Source organism: Mixophyes fleayi, chromosome 3, assembly GCF_038048845.1.
Source record: "Mixophyes fleayi isolate aMixFle1 chromosome 3, aMixFle1.hap1, whole genome shotgun sequence".
NCBI lineage: Eukaryota > Metazoa > Chordata > Amphibia > Anura > Limnodynastidae > Mixophyes > Mixophyes fleayi.
In genome coordinates, this window is record NC_134404.1 from 343,520,500 (window position 1) to 343,537,556 (window position 17,057).

Genomic DNA, 17,057 nt, shown 5'->3' on the forward strand with positions numbered 1-17,057 from the left:
AAGACGCCAGCAGATCCTCTCGGAGAATGAACCTTGGACATAGGACCAAATAGAACAGTGATAAGTGCAATTATAATTTATTTGTTGTTACCTTGACGGTGACTGACGGTGACAGATACCTTATATAAGCAGAAAGGGGAGAGAGAGGGAGAGGTCACAGATATTGGGGGGAGCTTCCTACCATTAACTAGAAGAAGAGAGGGACAACTTTTATTTGAAAACTATGTAACCATTTGTTGGAATAATTCATCCTAAAAGAGGGAACACATTGCTGGCAGGAATGGACCCCCGGACCGCGTCCTGTCCTCCTCAGCCGGAACTCTGATCTCCGAAGGACAAGAGAGCAGCACAGGGGTCTTGGGGCCTTCAGGGGTAGGCGGGACACCTGGCATTGCCCCACAGTCACCTGACCTCCTGCGGTAATTCCACCACTGCACGGACACATATATGTGCGTGTGCAGGGCCGGATTAACCATAGGGCTAACTGGGCTACAGCCCACGGGCCTATGGCATCCAGGGGGCCCTTGAAAGTGCTCAGCAGCAGTATTGATCGGTCGGGGGCGGGTTCGCCCCCGGCGTGATCAGTGCTGCTGAGCACTTTCACTGCGGTCCTTCTCCGGCGCGCTGTAGTCTCCTTACTGAGGAGATCTCGTGAGTCTCACTCTCACGAGATTTCCTCAGTAAAGAGAGCACAGCGAGCCGGGGAAGGAGGTAAGTGCCGGGGGGGCGCTGGCAGCTCGCATCACGAGGGGGGGGCCCTCAAAGGGAAATGGGGCCCCCTTAGCCCACGGGCCTCCATTCCCTTAATCCGGCCCTGTGCGTGTGTCTGCACATACGTGTGTGTCTGCTGAGTCTGATAATGCTAAAAACCAGTTTCTAAGAGGTTAGAGAAACGGAGGCAACTTTGAGAAGTTGCCACTACAGAATGTTTAGGATCTGTACCTAGCTGGTTACTAGTCACTAGTCACATTACTGAGGGACGGGGTACAAAATGCCTCATATCCTAGTAAGTTGGTAGGCTGTATGCCCACAGAGCAGCCTCCACCATGACTTGGTAGGACTTTTGCTAGCTCTATATCCATAAGGCTGACATCGAGGCTCGCCAAATAGCCAGGCCCTAGGGGTACAGACCTCAGGGGGCTCCAACTTGTTTCATCATCTCAGAACTCTTAATGTGTGCTGCTATCATTAGCAATTAATGAACATTCCTCATTAGTGATTACTTTCTTTACATTGCTGGAGTTTGTGGATCTCTGCAGTGATGGAGAAAAAGTGGGGGCAAAAAGATAAAATGTCGGTCAGTGTGTGTCATTATTTTGGTGCAGATTTATCAAAACAGACCTAATGCCTGAAAAAACTTTTTCTTTTTCCCCATTTGCCCTATACTTCAAGGCGAGTTCAAGGCCTGTCTGACAAGTATTGCTGCCCTAGAGGTTTGGGACAACAGAGGAAAATTATTAAAAAATGCTTTAGTCTTTGATTGATGAATATTTTTTTAAATATATGATTTTTAAATATTTTTAACCTATTTTTAAACCATATTTTTGTCACCCACATTAGTGGAACAGATAGCTCAAGTCTGGGCTATCAGTTCCGCTGCGCACTGGCGAGCTCGCTCACGCACGCGAGTCACTGCAGAGACCTGGCGACGTGGTAAGTTAACTCTTAGTGCTCCAGTCCAGTATCGTAGGGACGGCTGAGTATCTCTCATGGAGATCGCTTATAAATAAATTCTGTCGATAAGCGGCAATTAAAAACTCATCGTTATGGCAGCATTTTGAGAAATAGGCCCTGAATGATCCGGCTTCTCCTATAGTCCATCAAATATCTACACATAACACTGAAAATAAGGACAATTCGGGTAACTTCTCAGCAGTTGTTTTTTTGTTATAACTTTAGATTGAGGAGAAATCAAAGAAACATCCACATTCAGTGCAGTTTACAGTTATACATAGGAGCTTTGACTCTTGGAGAGTACAGAGGATGGAGGTTCGGGGGCTGCTCAGGATGGGAGAAGAACACACTTATTATCAGAACTTGACTAGACGCACGCTCCTACTTCTAGTGAGACGGGGTCTGCGGCACCAGGAGAGCCGTAATGAAGTGCCTGAGCTTGGAAGAGCTGCTTCCATTAGCAGAGAGCCAGGTGCGGAGGAGAGCGACGAGCGACTTGTTAGCTCGGAGATGCTTTAATGGGTCCATCATAGCTCCAGCTCTTCAGGTTCTGGGGTCAAGGAGCGAAGCGTTACAACAAGTGATGTTTTCTGTGAGAAGATGTGCAGATTACTGGAACTACATTAATGAGAACAGCACAGCGTCTGCTCGGCACAATCCCCTTGTCAGGAGACTGGGCTCTTGTTTGTAGAGTATTTATTATGTGCAACAGATTTGTTTCAGGATAATTAGTTAGAATAAAACGACTGTTCTGCCAGGAGTACAAACACTGACCTGGGTGCGAGTCATCATCATCAGCAGCTATTTATATAGCGCTACTAATTCCACAGCGCTGTACAGAGAACACATTCACATCAGTCCCTGCCCCATTGGAGCTTACAGTCTAAATCCCGTAATATACACACAGACAGACAGACTAGGGTCAATTTGATAGCAGCCAATTAACCTACCAAGTGTAAATCCAAATTGGCGTTAGGGGTTGGCAGGAGAGGCGGCTGTCTTGGGTGCGTAGAGATTTAGGACTCTATTTACTATTGAGCAGCGGTACCACTCATTATATATTGCTGGAAATTCTGCCGATACAGTAACGCTGCTATTCATTATGCCAGGGCTGCTCAGGGAGCCCCGATGGGGTCCCCCCTCCTACCGAACTGATTTCTCCTGCGTTAACCCCTTCATGTATTGTGCAGATTGATGGTATGGCCGTTCTCCGGAGAAAATAGCTGTTTTCTCCGGGATTATGGCAGATCGCAGCTTAGTAAATAGAGCCTTTAAGTTACGCCCAGACACTCACTTTCTTCAGGAGAGTGATTAATGATGTTTGCGTTACTGTTTCACACCCCAGCGCTCATAAAAATACGACCCTGTGAAGTCAGCCTAAGGATTGCTGGTCCGGCGCACAGCACGATACTTCTGCTACATTACATAACGCTGGGGTCTGTGATACTAACCCGCTGTTATGTTCATACCCTCTGCCATCCTCTTATGTCTGTACGGCTCATCGCCTTTGCATGAGGAAACCTATTTAAGACTCTAAGGATGGCAGTAACAGAACAAAATCATTTTAATGCATTAATGTTTTAAAAAAATTATTTGATTATTAAAATAAATAAAATCTGCTTTTAATCTTTATGCACAAACCACCTTGCACCATGATTCTGGGCCATCAGTTCCCCCGCGGATGTGCGCGTGCGAGGCCGCTGGGCGTGTTCACACCTGCAGAGACTGACCCCGCAGAGCAGAACGTTAACTCTATAATAATGATCCCTTGTACCAGGCGCCAGCAAGCACCCCAAATTATCATCATCGTCGTCATTATTTCCAGAACTCTCTTGTAAACAATGTTTCTTATTTAATGTCAGGAATCCAATGTAATACTAGCACAATGCACCATAAATATTACAGATATTAGAGGCCTCTATAATAATACTCAGACGCAGCCTATTAGGGTCATTCAACTCCTCGCTGACTTACAATTTAGAGGAGGGGGATACATTATCCTAGATAGATATTTATAGCGCCAACGCTGTTACCCTGAAAGACGTTTTGCAGTTCATATGCCTAAAAAACTAATTACCATACAGCAAAATATCACCCCATATAATAAAATGTGAATAACATCAACTCCAACCAACAAAGATTGTATTTTGTTGTTGTTTTTTTAGGATTTAATAATTAAAATAACTTAGTGGCCTATAAATGTTATTAAATGACAGCTGGCAACAATCCAAAAACACTTAATCAGCAGCCAATTAAATGTAGAGAATAATTCCTCTGTGCGCCGAGCGCTGAACAGCAGGAAGACACAGTTACTGTAACACTGAGCGATACAATCCTCTCCCCAGCATCCGTCTGACATTACCAGCAGCTCTCACAGCCAGGCTGTGATACTGATGTATCTGTCATTACATTAACAGCTGATAATACTGATATCTGGACAGCATAACTGTATGATAACTATTCAAATATAAAATGATAAAGAATTGCTCTGACATCCTAGTTAATATGCCCATCGATTGTCCACGGTCCAGGCAGCCATTCTGTGAGCTGAAATGATAATGCAGCCAATCAAATCTCTAGGAACCAGTGACATCACTGAGTGAATTGATCAGCTGTTTCAGGCAGCACGGTGGCTCAGTGGTTAGCACTTCTGCCTCACAGTGCTGGGGTCATGAGTTCAATTCCCGACCATTTCCTTATCTGTGTGGAGTTTGTATGTTCTCCCTGTGTTTGCGTGGGTTTCCTCCGGGTGCTCTGGTTTCCTCCCAAACTCCAAAAACATACTAGTAGGTTAATTGGCAATTACACATATTCGATATATTACAGACTTGTACATTTTAGTCTCACATAATTCTGGATTCTAGCAGATACTAGTCTATTATACACAGTGTGAGGGTGAACAGACTCAGGACATGGATGAAACATCAAAAAACGTCTCTGTTTTCCCATAATATAGTGATATAACCAATGCTAACTGCTGTCGTTTAACTAAAACACTAGACTCTGGCGTTTTCTCAATTTATTTTCAGAACGGAATTATCGGAAACATTTGCTTATGACACATACATTATAATAGAAAGATTTGCACAACTGATTCTTGTTCTTGGAAAAAAATGGAAGAATACAACAGTAACATTTAATTCATGAACCTATGTACAAAGAGTCTAGGGGTATATTTACTAAACTGCTGGTTTGAAAAAGTGGAGACGTTTCCTTTAGCAACCAATCAGATTCTAGCTGTCAGTTTGTAGAATGTACTAAATAAATCATAACTGGGGGCCTGATTCATCAAGGTACTCAAACGCATACACATCTGTGTTTCATACTTTGAGTGACGCAAACCGTTATATTTGCGTTGGAGTTTGAGATTGAGTTGACTTTGAGTGCCGTATCTGCTCTGTTTGCGCTGCGTATGTGGTGTTTTACGTAGCTCAAGTCCCGTTTAACAGATGCATATGCGTTTGCGTACCTTGATGAATCAGGCCCTAGATCTCATTGGTTGCTATAGGCAACATCTCTACTTTTTCAAACCCACAGTTTAGTAGATATACCCCTTGGAGAGCTTGAGAAATGGTCGGGGTTCCTCCTAACATGAATTATGGCTATGTATCGGTAACTGGAGATCTTGCAAAAAATAATAAGAAAATAAAAAAGCCACTAACATACTGTATATTGATCAATTCAGACGGAGGCCACTGACACCAATCTGTCAATTGGAGAGGAAGCCACAAGCATAGATCTGTGGATAGGAGAGGACGCTGCTTACACAGATACATCTATTGGAATGACGGCCACAAACAAATCTGTCTTCTGGAAAGAAGGACAATAATACATCTCTTGGGAAGGAGACCACCAACGCTCATATAACTACTGGAGACAAGGCCACTGACACATATGCACATGTTGGAATTGAGGCCAGTAATATAGTTACATCTAGTAGGAAGGAGACAGTATACTAGTTTGCAGAGTGATTGGGCCACAGTTAATAACACAGGGTGGGGTTTTGGATACTCAAATTGCATTAAAGTGTTTATTTATCAACGATGCGGAGCAGCCTATTGTTCCCCCGATGTACGAGCCCAGCCAGGGAGAATTAAAGTGTAACCTCTTGGGCACCAGGCGGACAGAGGGAGCGCAGCCAATGCTTCCACAGACAGCTGAGTAGATAGTTGTGTCTGTCTGTGCTGTGAACAGAGGAAGGAGTAACAGATGTTATCCCTATCGCCTGCCCTAAAATACAATTCCCTGATCGTCAATGTTTCACTTTCACCCTTTTTAACCTCCATATGTTCCACATACTCCATCATTTGTGACTCTATAGCTGCGATCTGCTGTGAATGTGCAGTGTATGCACGTAAAATCTGACAGTGCAGATCTCTCAGTAACACACACATAGGGCTGATCTGCCACGGAGACACTTACATCTATAGGTGCCACATTGTATATCGCATATAATGATATTGAGACGTCATCTGGAGTTACCTTCATTCTATTAACCCCTCGAATAAAGGTTCCAGGGATAACTGAGACACTGTGGAGAGTTAGAAGTTTTACCCAGTATCGTCCCGCTGGTGCCAGTTAAATCCGCAGGTGTCACAAAGTGATTTGAATTATAGATTTGTTAACATGGCACCAGACAACATCATCATCATCATCATCACCAACATTTATTTATATAGCGCCAGCAGATTCCGTAGCGCTTTACAATTGGGAACAAACAATAATAAGACAATACTGGGTAATACAGACAGACAGAGAGGTAAGAGGGTCCTGCTCGCAAGCTTACATTCTATGGGACAATTTTGTATATATGACACCAGACATGGGACATCTTGTATATTATAATATAAAGTGTTCCCTTTCACTGCCCCCATTAACATAATGTCACACATTGTTCCAGTGATATTGGAGCTTCATTAACAATCCACTCACCTCAGTAACGTAATCACTTACCTCCTGGTCTAACTATTGGGGGTTCCTGGCTTTAAATAATAGTGAGTCAAAGGGGCTGAATTTATAACTGAAGGTAGAAGACACAAAGTATAAATCTAACGTTTTTTTGGGAGTAGTCAAATGTTCAAAATAGACCCAAATAGACTAAGTGGTCTATTTGTCAAATATTACTTCTATCCTATATTTAACTATTTGTTAGATACACTCGTTAGCAGAGAGTATCTGCCTAGTAACTTTTCGAGCATATTCTCCTCTGTCTAGGCTCAGAAGAGAGGTCACGCTGGCACAAGTTTTTGTAGTGTAGTAGGAAACCGGAGCACCTAGAGGAAACCCCAGGCAAAATATACAATTTCCACACACGTAGGATCCTGTTCAGGTATCAAACTATGACTTCAGCACTTACTAACCACTGTGCCACCAAAGCTAATAGTACCAGGGTTCTGGATGCTGTAAATCTGCTGTGTATTTACCTGACCCAGTTCTTGGCTCTCTGCGTTGGTAATTGTGATTTCATTTGTGTCAATGAGCTGATTATTAACTATTCTTAGCATCGGTAATCCATATGTATATTATTAAACTATATTTCGGCACATTTTATAGGATAATTTGTACAACATTGCTGAACACACACTTGTCATAACCCACTATACACAATGAAATAACTTTATTATCACGGTGCTATGGTCTATGTTAGCGCTATATGTACTCACATTGGACATTTAGGTGCACCGAGGCTTCCCTGGGTCGGATGTTAAAGCCGTTATATCTCGCTGTCTGACACTTATATGTTCCACTCATTTCTCGGGTCACGTTGTCCAACCTCAGCTTTCCATCTGTTGTTTCCACCACCGTGTCTCCAGAGGGGAACGTGGCTTCCTTGTCCACGCGGGTCCACAGGATGGGGGGCAGCGGCTTCCCTCGCACCTCACACTGCAGTTCTGCCCTGGACCCTTCTCGTACGGTGATAACTAACTGTCCTTTGGGTACGCTGAGAGATGGAGGGACTGCGAGAGAAATAACGTAAGGACATTGCGTCGCACTATAGCAACATTTCACCATCTCGCTTACTAGTAAACATCTGCTAGTGTATAGCTAACATATTTTAATAACATGCCAACATACTCCGCAAGCCATGACCATTTGAGTTATTAATATGGCAACCGTTGGCTCACAAACAGTTGTGGATCTCTGAGGGTCAGCTACACCGGTTAAAAAGGTTTTACGCTACTTCTAAATAATCAATAAATGTAATTGTGTATATACATTGGTGTCTATTGGTGAACTCAGCTTTGCATCAATTCTTGAACTGTTGCTGAGGTCCAATGGAGACCAACATTTTCTCTATGTAAAGTCATAAAAAAACCTGAGAAGTGCTCACTCATGTCCGCATTCACATACAGTGCTGAGCTTACCCTACACTAATAGTGATAGGTAGTTACACCAAGTGGAGCTTCCACTTCCTCGTTCACTATACTCTACTGTCATTGTCCCACCAAACACTATTTCTTAGTGAGGTTTGTTTATAGTAACCATGACAACAGGATTCTAAGGGGGGTAATTAATTGTTAGCGAGACGGGTGAAATACACGCGCTCGAAAAATATTACCGTTTATACGGTAATTACTCGCTGAATTTCAGCTCGCAGCTCGCTGAGCTGCGAGCTGAAATCCAGTGAGTAAATTACCGTATTAACGGTATTTCCGCGCAAATTACCGTATTAACGGTAATATTTTTCGAGTGCAGGTATTTCACACGTCTCGCTAACAATTGAATACCCCCCTAAGTTTCTGATTTGGGGACAGGATATTTCCCTGAAGAAAGTTCCTCCCATTACATTATGGACTCTGTCAGACGTTGCACTGTCAAGTAGCAAGGATGAGAGTCCAGTTATTTTTATTTATTTTTCAGTCATTAAAATAAAAAAATAAAAAGGTGAAATCTATATCAACTATGTCCTCACCAGGGAAAGCTCCAATTAGTTGTATTCATGATTGTAGAATTCTATAATGACATCCCCCAAATAAAGTTTGGAACTAGTCCATCTCCCCAGACCTCCTTATATCTACTGAACATACTGTGGAGACATGGTCTGACCATAGAGATGTAATGAAAGTCTGGACTCGGATGTTGATGTCCTTGAAGTAGAGGAGACAGGATGTTCGTCAGGATCTGTGAAAGGTTAATAAAGATGGGAGCTCTCACCTGTCTCTGCAGAGATGTTAATGTCGCTGCTGTTTAGCGTGATGGGCAGGTTGGGTAAAGACGCTTCACACATGTAGGTCCCATAGTCACTAAAACGAAGTTCAATGATCTCCAAACTGCTGGTGACCGGTGGAAAATCCAGGTCATTTCTATCGATCCTTAGGTGGTCGGAGGACTTTATGACTCTTTGGTTCTTGTACCAGGTGTATTGGACTTTATCCTGTGGGACGGCGTCCACATGACAGGACAACTTCAGATCCCACCCCAGCTGGATGCTCTCACTCTCCTTGATGACATCCGGGGTAATTTGGTAAGTGATATTTCTCATGGCTGTTTGAAAGTACAAAACAAAAAACACGGGACATTAATTGGCAGGAGGACTTAAAGTCACTATTTAAAGGGATGTCCCTATTTTTTAAATTCATATCACCATCTCATAACAAGGTGATTTGCTAATTATTGTTATTAGCTTTTCTGCTGCCTTCTAAAAGAAAAATAGCCATAAGTTAAATAGCTGTTTTTTAATTCCTCTACATGTGAGTTGGATATTTTAAGTGAAATGTATCAATTCAGTTTGAAAACATAGTAGTCTGAGCTCCCATGTCACCTCCTTTTCATTTTCACTGTCATAGGAATACAGTTTCTTGTTTGGTATATTTTTGAAATAATATTGTTGCTTTCTGCAAAACAGTTACTAAGTAATGAAAGAGAAGAAACTTGTTCACATACAAACTTTCTCAATGCACTTTGCATCAATTCAATGCCGTCTGTATATGTTAGAGCTCGGTACAATATCATAGAGTTACATGGGAGCGCTCAGTAAGTACATAGTACACTATGCTGCAGGGAGGCACTGAGAACACACCTCTAATGCTCTGTATAATATAATGAAGATCTACGGGAGCGTTCAGTAAGTACACAGTACACTATGCTGCAGGGAGGCTCTGAGAGCAACACCTCTAATGCTCTGTATGATATAATGGAGATCTATGGGAGCTCAGTAAGTACATAGTACACTATGCTGCAGGGAGGCTCTGAGAACAACACCTCTAATGCTCTGTATAATATAATGAAGATCTACGGGAGCGTTCAGTAAGTACATAGTACACTATGCTGCAGGGAGGCTCTGAGGACACACCTCTAATGCTCTGTATAATATAATGGAGATCTATGGGAGCTCAGTAAGTACATAGTACACTATGCTGCAGGGAGGCTCTGAGAACACACCTCTAATGCTCTGTATAATATAATGGAGATCTATGGGAGCTCAGTAAGTACATAGTACACTACGCTGCAGGGAGGCTCTGAGAACACACCTCTAATGCTCTGTATAATATAATAAAGATCTACGGGAGCGTTCAGTAAGTACACAGTACACTATGCTGCAGGGAGGCTCTGAGGACACACCTCTAATGCTCTGTATAATATAATGGAGATCTATGGGGCGCTCAGTAAGTACATAGTACACTATGCTGCAGGGAGGCATTGAGAACACACTTTTAACGCTCTGTATAATATAATGGAGATCTATGGGGGTGCTCAGTAAGTATATAGTACATTATGCTGCAGGGGGGCTCTAAGAACACACTTCTAACGCTCTGTATGATATAATGGAGATCTATGGGAGCTCAGTAAGTACATAGTACACTATGCTGCAGGGAGGCTCTGAGAACACACCTCTAATGCTCTGTATAATATAATGGAGATCTATGGGAGCTCAGTAAGTACATAGTACACTATGCTGCAGGGAAGCTCTGAGAACACACCTCTAATGCTCTGTATGATATAATGGAGATCTATGGGAGCTCAGTAAGTACATAGTACATTATGCTGCAGGGAGGCACTGAGAACACACTTCAAATGCTCTGTATAATATAATGGAGATCTACGGGAGCGCTCAGTAAGTACACAGTACACTATGCTGCAGGGAGGCTCTGAGAACACACCTCTAATGCTCTGTATAATATAATGGAGATCTATGGGAGCTCAGTAAGTACATAGTACACTATGCTGCAGGGAAGCTCTGAGAACACACCTCTAATGCTCTGTATGATATAATGGAGATCTATGGGAGCTCAGTAAGTACATAGTACACTATGCTGCAGGGAGGCACTGAGAACACACCTCTAATGCTCTGTATAATATAATGGAGATCTATGGGAGCTCAGTAAGTACATAGTACACTATGCTGCAGGGAGGCACTGAGAACACACTTCAAATGCTCTGTATAATATAATGGAGATCTACGGGAGCGCTCAGTAAGTACACAGTACACTATGCTGCAGGGAGGCTCTGAGAACACACCTCTAATGCTCTGTACAATATAATGGAGATCTATGGGGCGCTCAGTAAGTACCTAGTACACTATGCTGCAGGGAGGCACTGAGAACACACTTCTAATGCTCTGTATAATATAATGGAGATCTATAGGGGTGCTCAGTAAGTATATAGTACATTATGCTGCAGGGGGGCTCTGAGAACACACTTCTAACGCTCTGTATAATATAATGCTCTGTATAATATAATGGAGATCTATGGGAGCTCAGTAAGTACATAGTACACTATGCTGCAGGGAGGCACTGAGATCACACTTCTAATGCTCTTTATAATATAATGGAGATCTATGGGAGCTCAGTAAGTACATAGTACACTATGCTGCAGGGAGGCACTGAGAACACACTTCTAATGCTCTGTATGCTATAATGGAGATCTATGGGAGCTCAGTAAGTACATAGTACACTATGCTGCAGGGAAGCACTGAGAACACACCTCTAATGCTCTGTATGATATAATGGAGATCTATGGGAGCTCAGTAAGTACATAGTACACTATGCTGCAGGGAGGCACTGAGAACACACCTCTAATGCTCTGTATAATATAATGGAGATCTATGGGAGCTCAGTAAGTACATAGTACACTATGCTGCAGGGAGGCTCTGAGAACACACTTCTAATGCTCTGTATAATATAATGGAGATCTATGGGAACTCTAAGCAGCAAGGAAGCTTTGAGAAGGTAAAGAACCAGCTTTTACATATATTTGTAACAAGTGTTGTGTTTTAATGTCTGTGTGTCTTCGAGCCCTAAGAAACCTAGGAACGAATGCAAATGTTTGTAAATTATGTTATGAATTTCCGGCTGTGACTTTAAAAAATCATCTTCCGCAAACAGAATAATAATTTGCTGCCTCTGCAGGAGACCAATCTGTCCAAATTCAGATATTTATTTAGCACTTGTACTGTATAACGTGACTGTACATTCGCTACTTCACTTGTGGAAATACTTATAAAACATTTCTGCACCTCAGTGAGGGACCTGTCACGTCAGACTGTCACATTCATATCATCCCATTGTAATATATTTGTGGGGATTCTGCAACCATGTGATAAAGTCAGAGGGGGAGGAGAACTAACCACTGTGTTTGCTGCAATAAACCATAATGAATTTGCTCTATCACTAAGTACAGACGTACGTCTGACCACTTAGTATTTTATATATAAACATTCCAATCTTTAATGCAGAGACACAAGCTATGTAGGATATTTTACTTCTTCTCCCAATCCATTCCGGATCTCAGTATCCCTGGACACGTATTACATTATAGTTGCGGTATATGTCACAGTTACTCCATTGCATTAATAATAGTGCAAAAGCTTCATATAAAACTATGTCTAAAAGAGAAGAATATTGTTCAAGCTCCAATTTAAATTTCTTTCACAATCTTTTTTTTTTCTTTGGGCATACAATGTGGTTATTCCCAGGTCTGAGCTATGTTTTGCTCAAAAGCTATTGTCTTACAATGTACACCATACTTGCCAACTCTACCGGAATGTCCGGGAGACTCCCGCATTTTGGGTGAGTCTCCCGGACTCCCGGAGGAGTATGGCAAAATCCTGCATTTACAGAAATAGGGCCAAAATACTGCGGCATTTGGCCCCGCCCCCACTGTAAAATGACGCATTTGCGTCATTGCGTCACGGGGGGCCAAAATGACGTGATTGTGGTGCCCCCCCCCCCCCCCCCCCCCCGCACGCCCACCTCCCCCACTGAAGCTCCCGGAAAGCAATGGGAGAAAGTCGACAAGTATGATGTATATCATTCCTTACTCATAGTGGAAGGAACTATTTTGAGTGCAGAATAATTTTTTAGCCTATAGCCTAACTAACTCGCAAGGAAGCAGTAGCATCACTGAGTTTTTTTAATGTTATTATTGAAAGGCTGGTCCGTGGCCCCAAAAAAGTGCACAGGGGTACAGTCTTCAGACTCTTCTCAAAAGAGGAAGGGCCGTCAATCTCAATCCCCGGAACCAAAACGTCCCTTAAGGGAGGGGGGTCCCTTTTCCCAGGGTTCTGCCAGAGTTTCTCCCAGGGCACTAAATCTTCTTCCCAGCCCCCCTCCCCCTCAATACCCCAGTAGGGGGGGCATCAGAGGTTTCAGCGACATAGGTGTCATTAGGACAACACCACCTCCCCTAGATAGTTAGGGATTGGAACCATGAGGGCTGCTGCACTCTACCACGTCCCGAGACAAAAAGATAAAACAGAGTGTCAGTGAGAAGGTCAGAAAATTAATTAAATAAATAGTGACCAGCCGTCTGACTGAATTCTAAAAATGTTATAAGGTAGAAGGTCAGAGCAAAAGCGATGTGTAGCTAAAAAGTAAGACTCATGCCCAGTGCCATACTCTGAAGTGAGGAAAACCGCTGGCACCCCTGGGTCACTACTCTGGGGGCACCGCGTATTGGGCTTTCCAACTACCAGCTTTTGGCCAGAGGACTAAGGGAGTCCATCCATTATGGCAGGGCCCCTGACTTTTCCTCCTTAACCAAAAGGCTGAGCGACATCACTGATACCGCAGCCACAATATAACACAATTACACAGAAATCTATTTCAAGGTTACCAGCATATTAGAAAATTTGTAGAGCTCGGTATGACCATGATAGATTAGAAATCTATAACACAGAGTATCGATGAGATAAATCATAACTGGAACTATTATGATCTCAACTATTGGTTGATGTTTTGTGTGTGATTGATTTTATTTTTCCCAATATAAAATATGTTGTACACTAAGGTTTACTGGCCTGATACAGGACATACATCTCACTAGGAGGTTCACCGTCTTCTTGGCTGGGTTCCCCACGTTGTTGATGGCTGTACAGTTGTAGTAGCCGGAGTCTTCAGTCCGAATGTTCCATATAGTCAGGTTTCCCCCTTTGCTCTCGCTGTTGGGAGGCAATGGATTTGGGGAGTGAGACCAGACAGCTTTCGGAGTGGGGTCGCCCCCCGTAAGAGAGCACTGCATGGTGATGTTTTCTCCTGGGTTGACCACCAACGTCTCGTTGACAGACATCTTTAGTGCCGGAGGAGCTAGAGGAGACAATAGACGAGGAACCATTAGAATGGAGGACTCTTCAGACTGAGAGCAGGATGGAAGATGGAAGAGGCCTATAAAATACACAATTATATACAGCTATCTAGTAAACTTGTATGTAGACCAGAAGAGTTTGAATGAATAGGGTGTCATAAACTTTCCTGTCTCATGTCTCAGTGGTAATACTACTAAATCCTAAATAATTGATAGGCTACATTGTCGGGAATATTGGCTCAGCCCACACAATGGCCACCCCCACATGTGACAGATCCGATTTTACCAACAACCAGCTGTTTCAATTACAATATAAGAGCATTTTTTTCATTAGAGATGAACATACTTGAAATATCACAATAATATGTAAACGCAGTCTGGTATTGTAAAAAGGAAATGCACAATTATCTATTTATTTATATGCTACAGTAACTAATAGTCTATATTCTATACCAGACACTAGTGGAGATACCTGCGATAAGTAAACAATGAGGGATGGATGGGGTGACTGATAAACAGAGGGGTAATAAGAGATATATTCTATACCAGACAGTAGTGGAGATACCGGTGATAAGTAAACAATGAGGGATGGATGGGGTGACTGATAAATAGAGGGGTAATAAGAGATATATTCTATACCGGACAGTAGTGGAGATATTGGTGATAAGTAAACAATGAGGGACGGATGGGGTGACTGATAAACAGAGGGGTAATAAGAGATATATTCTATACCAGACACTAGTGGAGATACCGGTGATAAGTAAACAATGAGGGATGGATGGGGTGACTGATAAATAGAGGGGTAATAAGAGATATATTCTATACCGGACAGTAGTGGAGATATTGGTGATAAGTAAACAATGAGGGATGGATGGGGTGACTGATAAACAGAGGGGTAATAAGAGATATATTCTATACCAGACACTAGTGGAGATACCGGTGATAAGTAAACAATGAGGGATGGATGGGGTGACTGATAAATAGAGGGGTAATAAGAGATATATTCTATACCGGACAGTAGTGGAGATATTGGTGATAAGTAAACAATGAGGGACGGATGGGGTGACTGATAAACAGAGGGATAATAAGAGATATATTCTATACTGGACAGTATTGGAGATACCTGTGATAAGTAAACATTGAGGGACGGATGGGGTGACTGATAAACAGAGGGGTAATAAGAGATATATTCTATACCCGTCAGTAGTGGAGATACATGTAATAAGTTATCAATGAGGGATGGATGGGGTGACTGATAAACAGAAGGGTAATAAGCTAAATATTCTATACCAGACAGTAGTGGAGATATCTGTGATAAGTAAACAATGAGGGACGGAAGGGATGACTGGTAAACAGAAGGGTAATAGGAGATATATTCTATACAGAACAGTAGTGGAGACACCTGTGATAAGTAAACAATGAGGGGTGGATGGGGTGACTGATAAACAGAGGGGCAATAATCTATATATTGTATACCAGACAGTAGTGGAGAAACCTGTAATAAGTAAACAATGAGGGATGGATGGGGTGACTGATAAACAGAGGGGTAATGAGAGATATATTCTATACTGGACAGTAGTGGAGATACCTGTGATAAGTAAACAATTAGGAACAGTTGAGGAACTGATAAAGAGTTAGGGTAATAAGAGATATATTTTATACTGGACAGTAATGTTAAGACCTGTGAGGAAGCTGCCAGTGGTATTAATGTGCTTTCAGTTCACCTCTTACACTCTCTCCGACCCCCTTAGTCAATTATACTCTTGAGCATAATTAACTTCCATTATGCACTCTCTCAGGTGCTAGATCTCTCTTATCCCTGCGCTATAAATACCTGGTTACAGCCATTCACTCTCTCACCAGTTATGGAGCCACATGAGGAAGTTCTTGGTTTTATGTTTGTTGAGTTATGTTCTTGTTTATTAACTTTACAATTTCAACTGCTTTTCTATCCTGGTCATCACCACACAGCACATAGTCCTGTGATGTGAGAGCACTGTCCGGAACGTCGCCCGAACCATCTGTCTCCAGGATAATTATAACACTATAAAACACCTGGGTACATTACTGTAGAGTGTACCATGAAACCAGCGCAGATCATACAAAGAACACATGCTTAGTATTTGGCCTTATTCTGCATGCATGGGCGGTTACACAGTACTACTGACCTTGTACTGAGCGCTGGGTGTAATTCTCAGTATCTGTTCTTATTCTGCATACATGGGCAGTTACACAGTACTACTCAGCCTTGGACTGGCCTGCCGGCCAGCCGGGCTATACACCGGTAGGCCCGGGCGTGATTAAGCCCCGCCCCCTCCGACGTTGGGGCGGAGCTTGCAGGGAGCACCTAATTGATGGTCCCGGACGTCTGCGGCGGCAGTGTAACAAACACACTACCGCGCAGGTGCAGAGAGCTGTGTCTGGACTCTCTGCACCTGCGCGGTAGTGTGTTTTACACTTCAGCAGGGGAGGAGGAGTTGTTTGCCTGTCGCGGCCGCCCAGAGGAGCAGCATGCCGGAGTATCTCACAGGTAAGAGACTCATTGCCAGACAGCCTGGTTTTTGTTTTTTTTAAAACACAAAACGGCAGAGAAGTCCCATATATAATGTGTGTGTGTGTGTGAATTGGGGACACTTGCGTGGAATACCATTGGGGCACTACTGTGTGGCATAATATTGGGGCACTACTGTGTGGCATAATATTGGGGCACTACTGTGTGGCATAATATTGGGGCACTACTGTGTGGCATAATATTTGGGCATTACTGTGTGGCATAATATTGGGGCACTACTGTGTGGCATAATGATGGGGCATTACTGTGTGGCATAATATTGGGGTACTACTGTGTGGCATACCATTGG

General features: G+C 42.9%; 1 protein-coding gene across 4 annotated transcripts in view; it reads right to left on the bottom strand.

Moving 5' to 3' along the window:
* The window catches only part of MDGA1 (MAM domain containing glycosylphosphatidylinositol anchor 1), a 272,622-nt gene that overhangs the window by 70,662 nt on the left and 184,903 nt on the right, over positions 1–17,057 (bottom strand). For all 4 annotated transcript variants that reach the window (XM_075204446.1, XM_075204447.1, XM_075204445.1 and 1 more), the window contains 3 exons: positions 13,929–14,198; positions 8,830–9,159; positions 7,338–7,631 (listed from right to left, as the gene is read on the bottom strand). In XM_075204446.1, the coding sequence (XP_075060547.1) occupies positions 7,338–7,631; positions 8,830–9,159; positions 13,929–14,198 (894 nt within the window). The remainder of the gene's footprint in view (positions 1–7,337; positions 7,632–8,829; positions 9,160–13,928; positions 14,199–17,057) is intronic.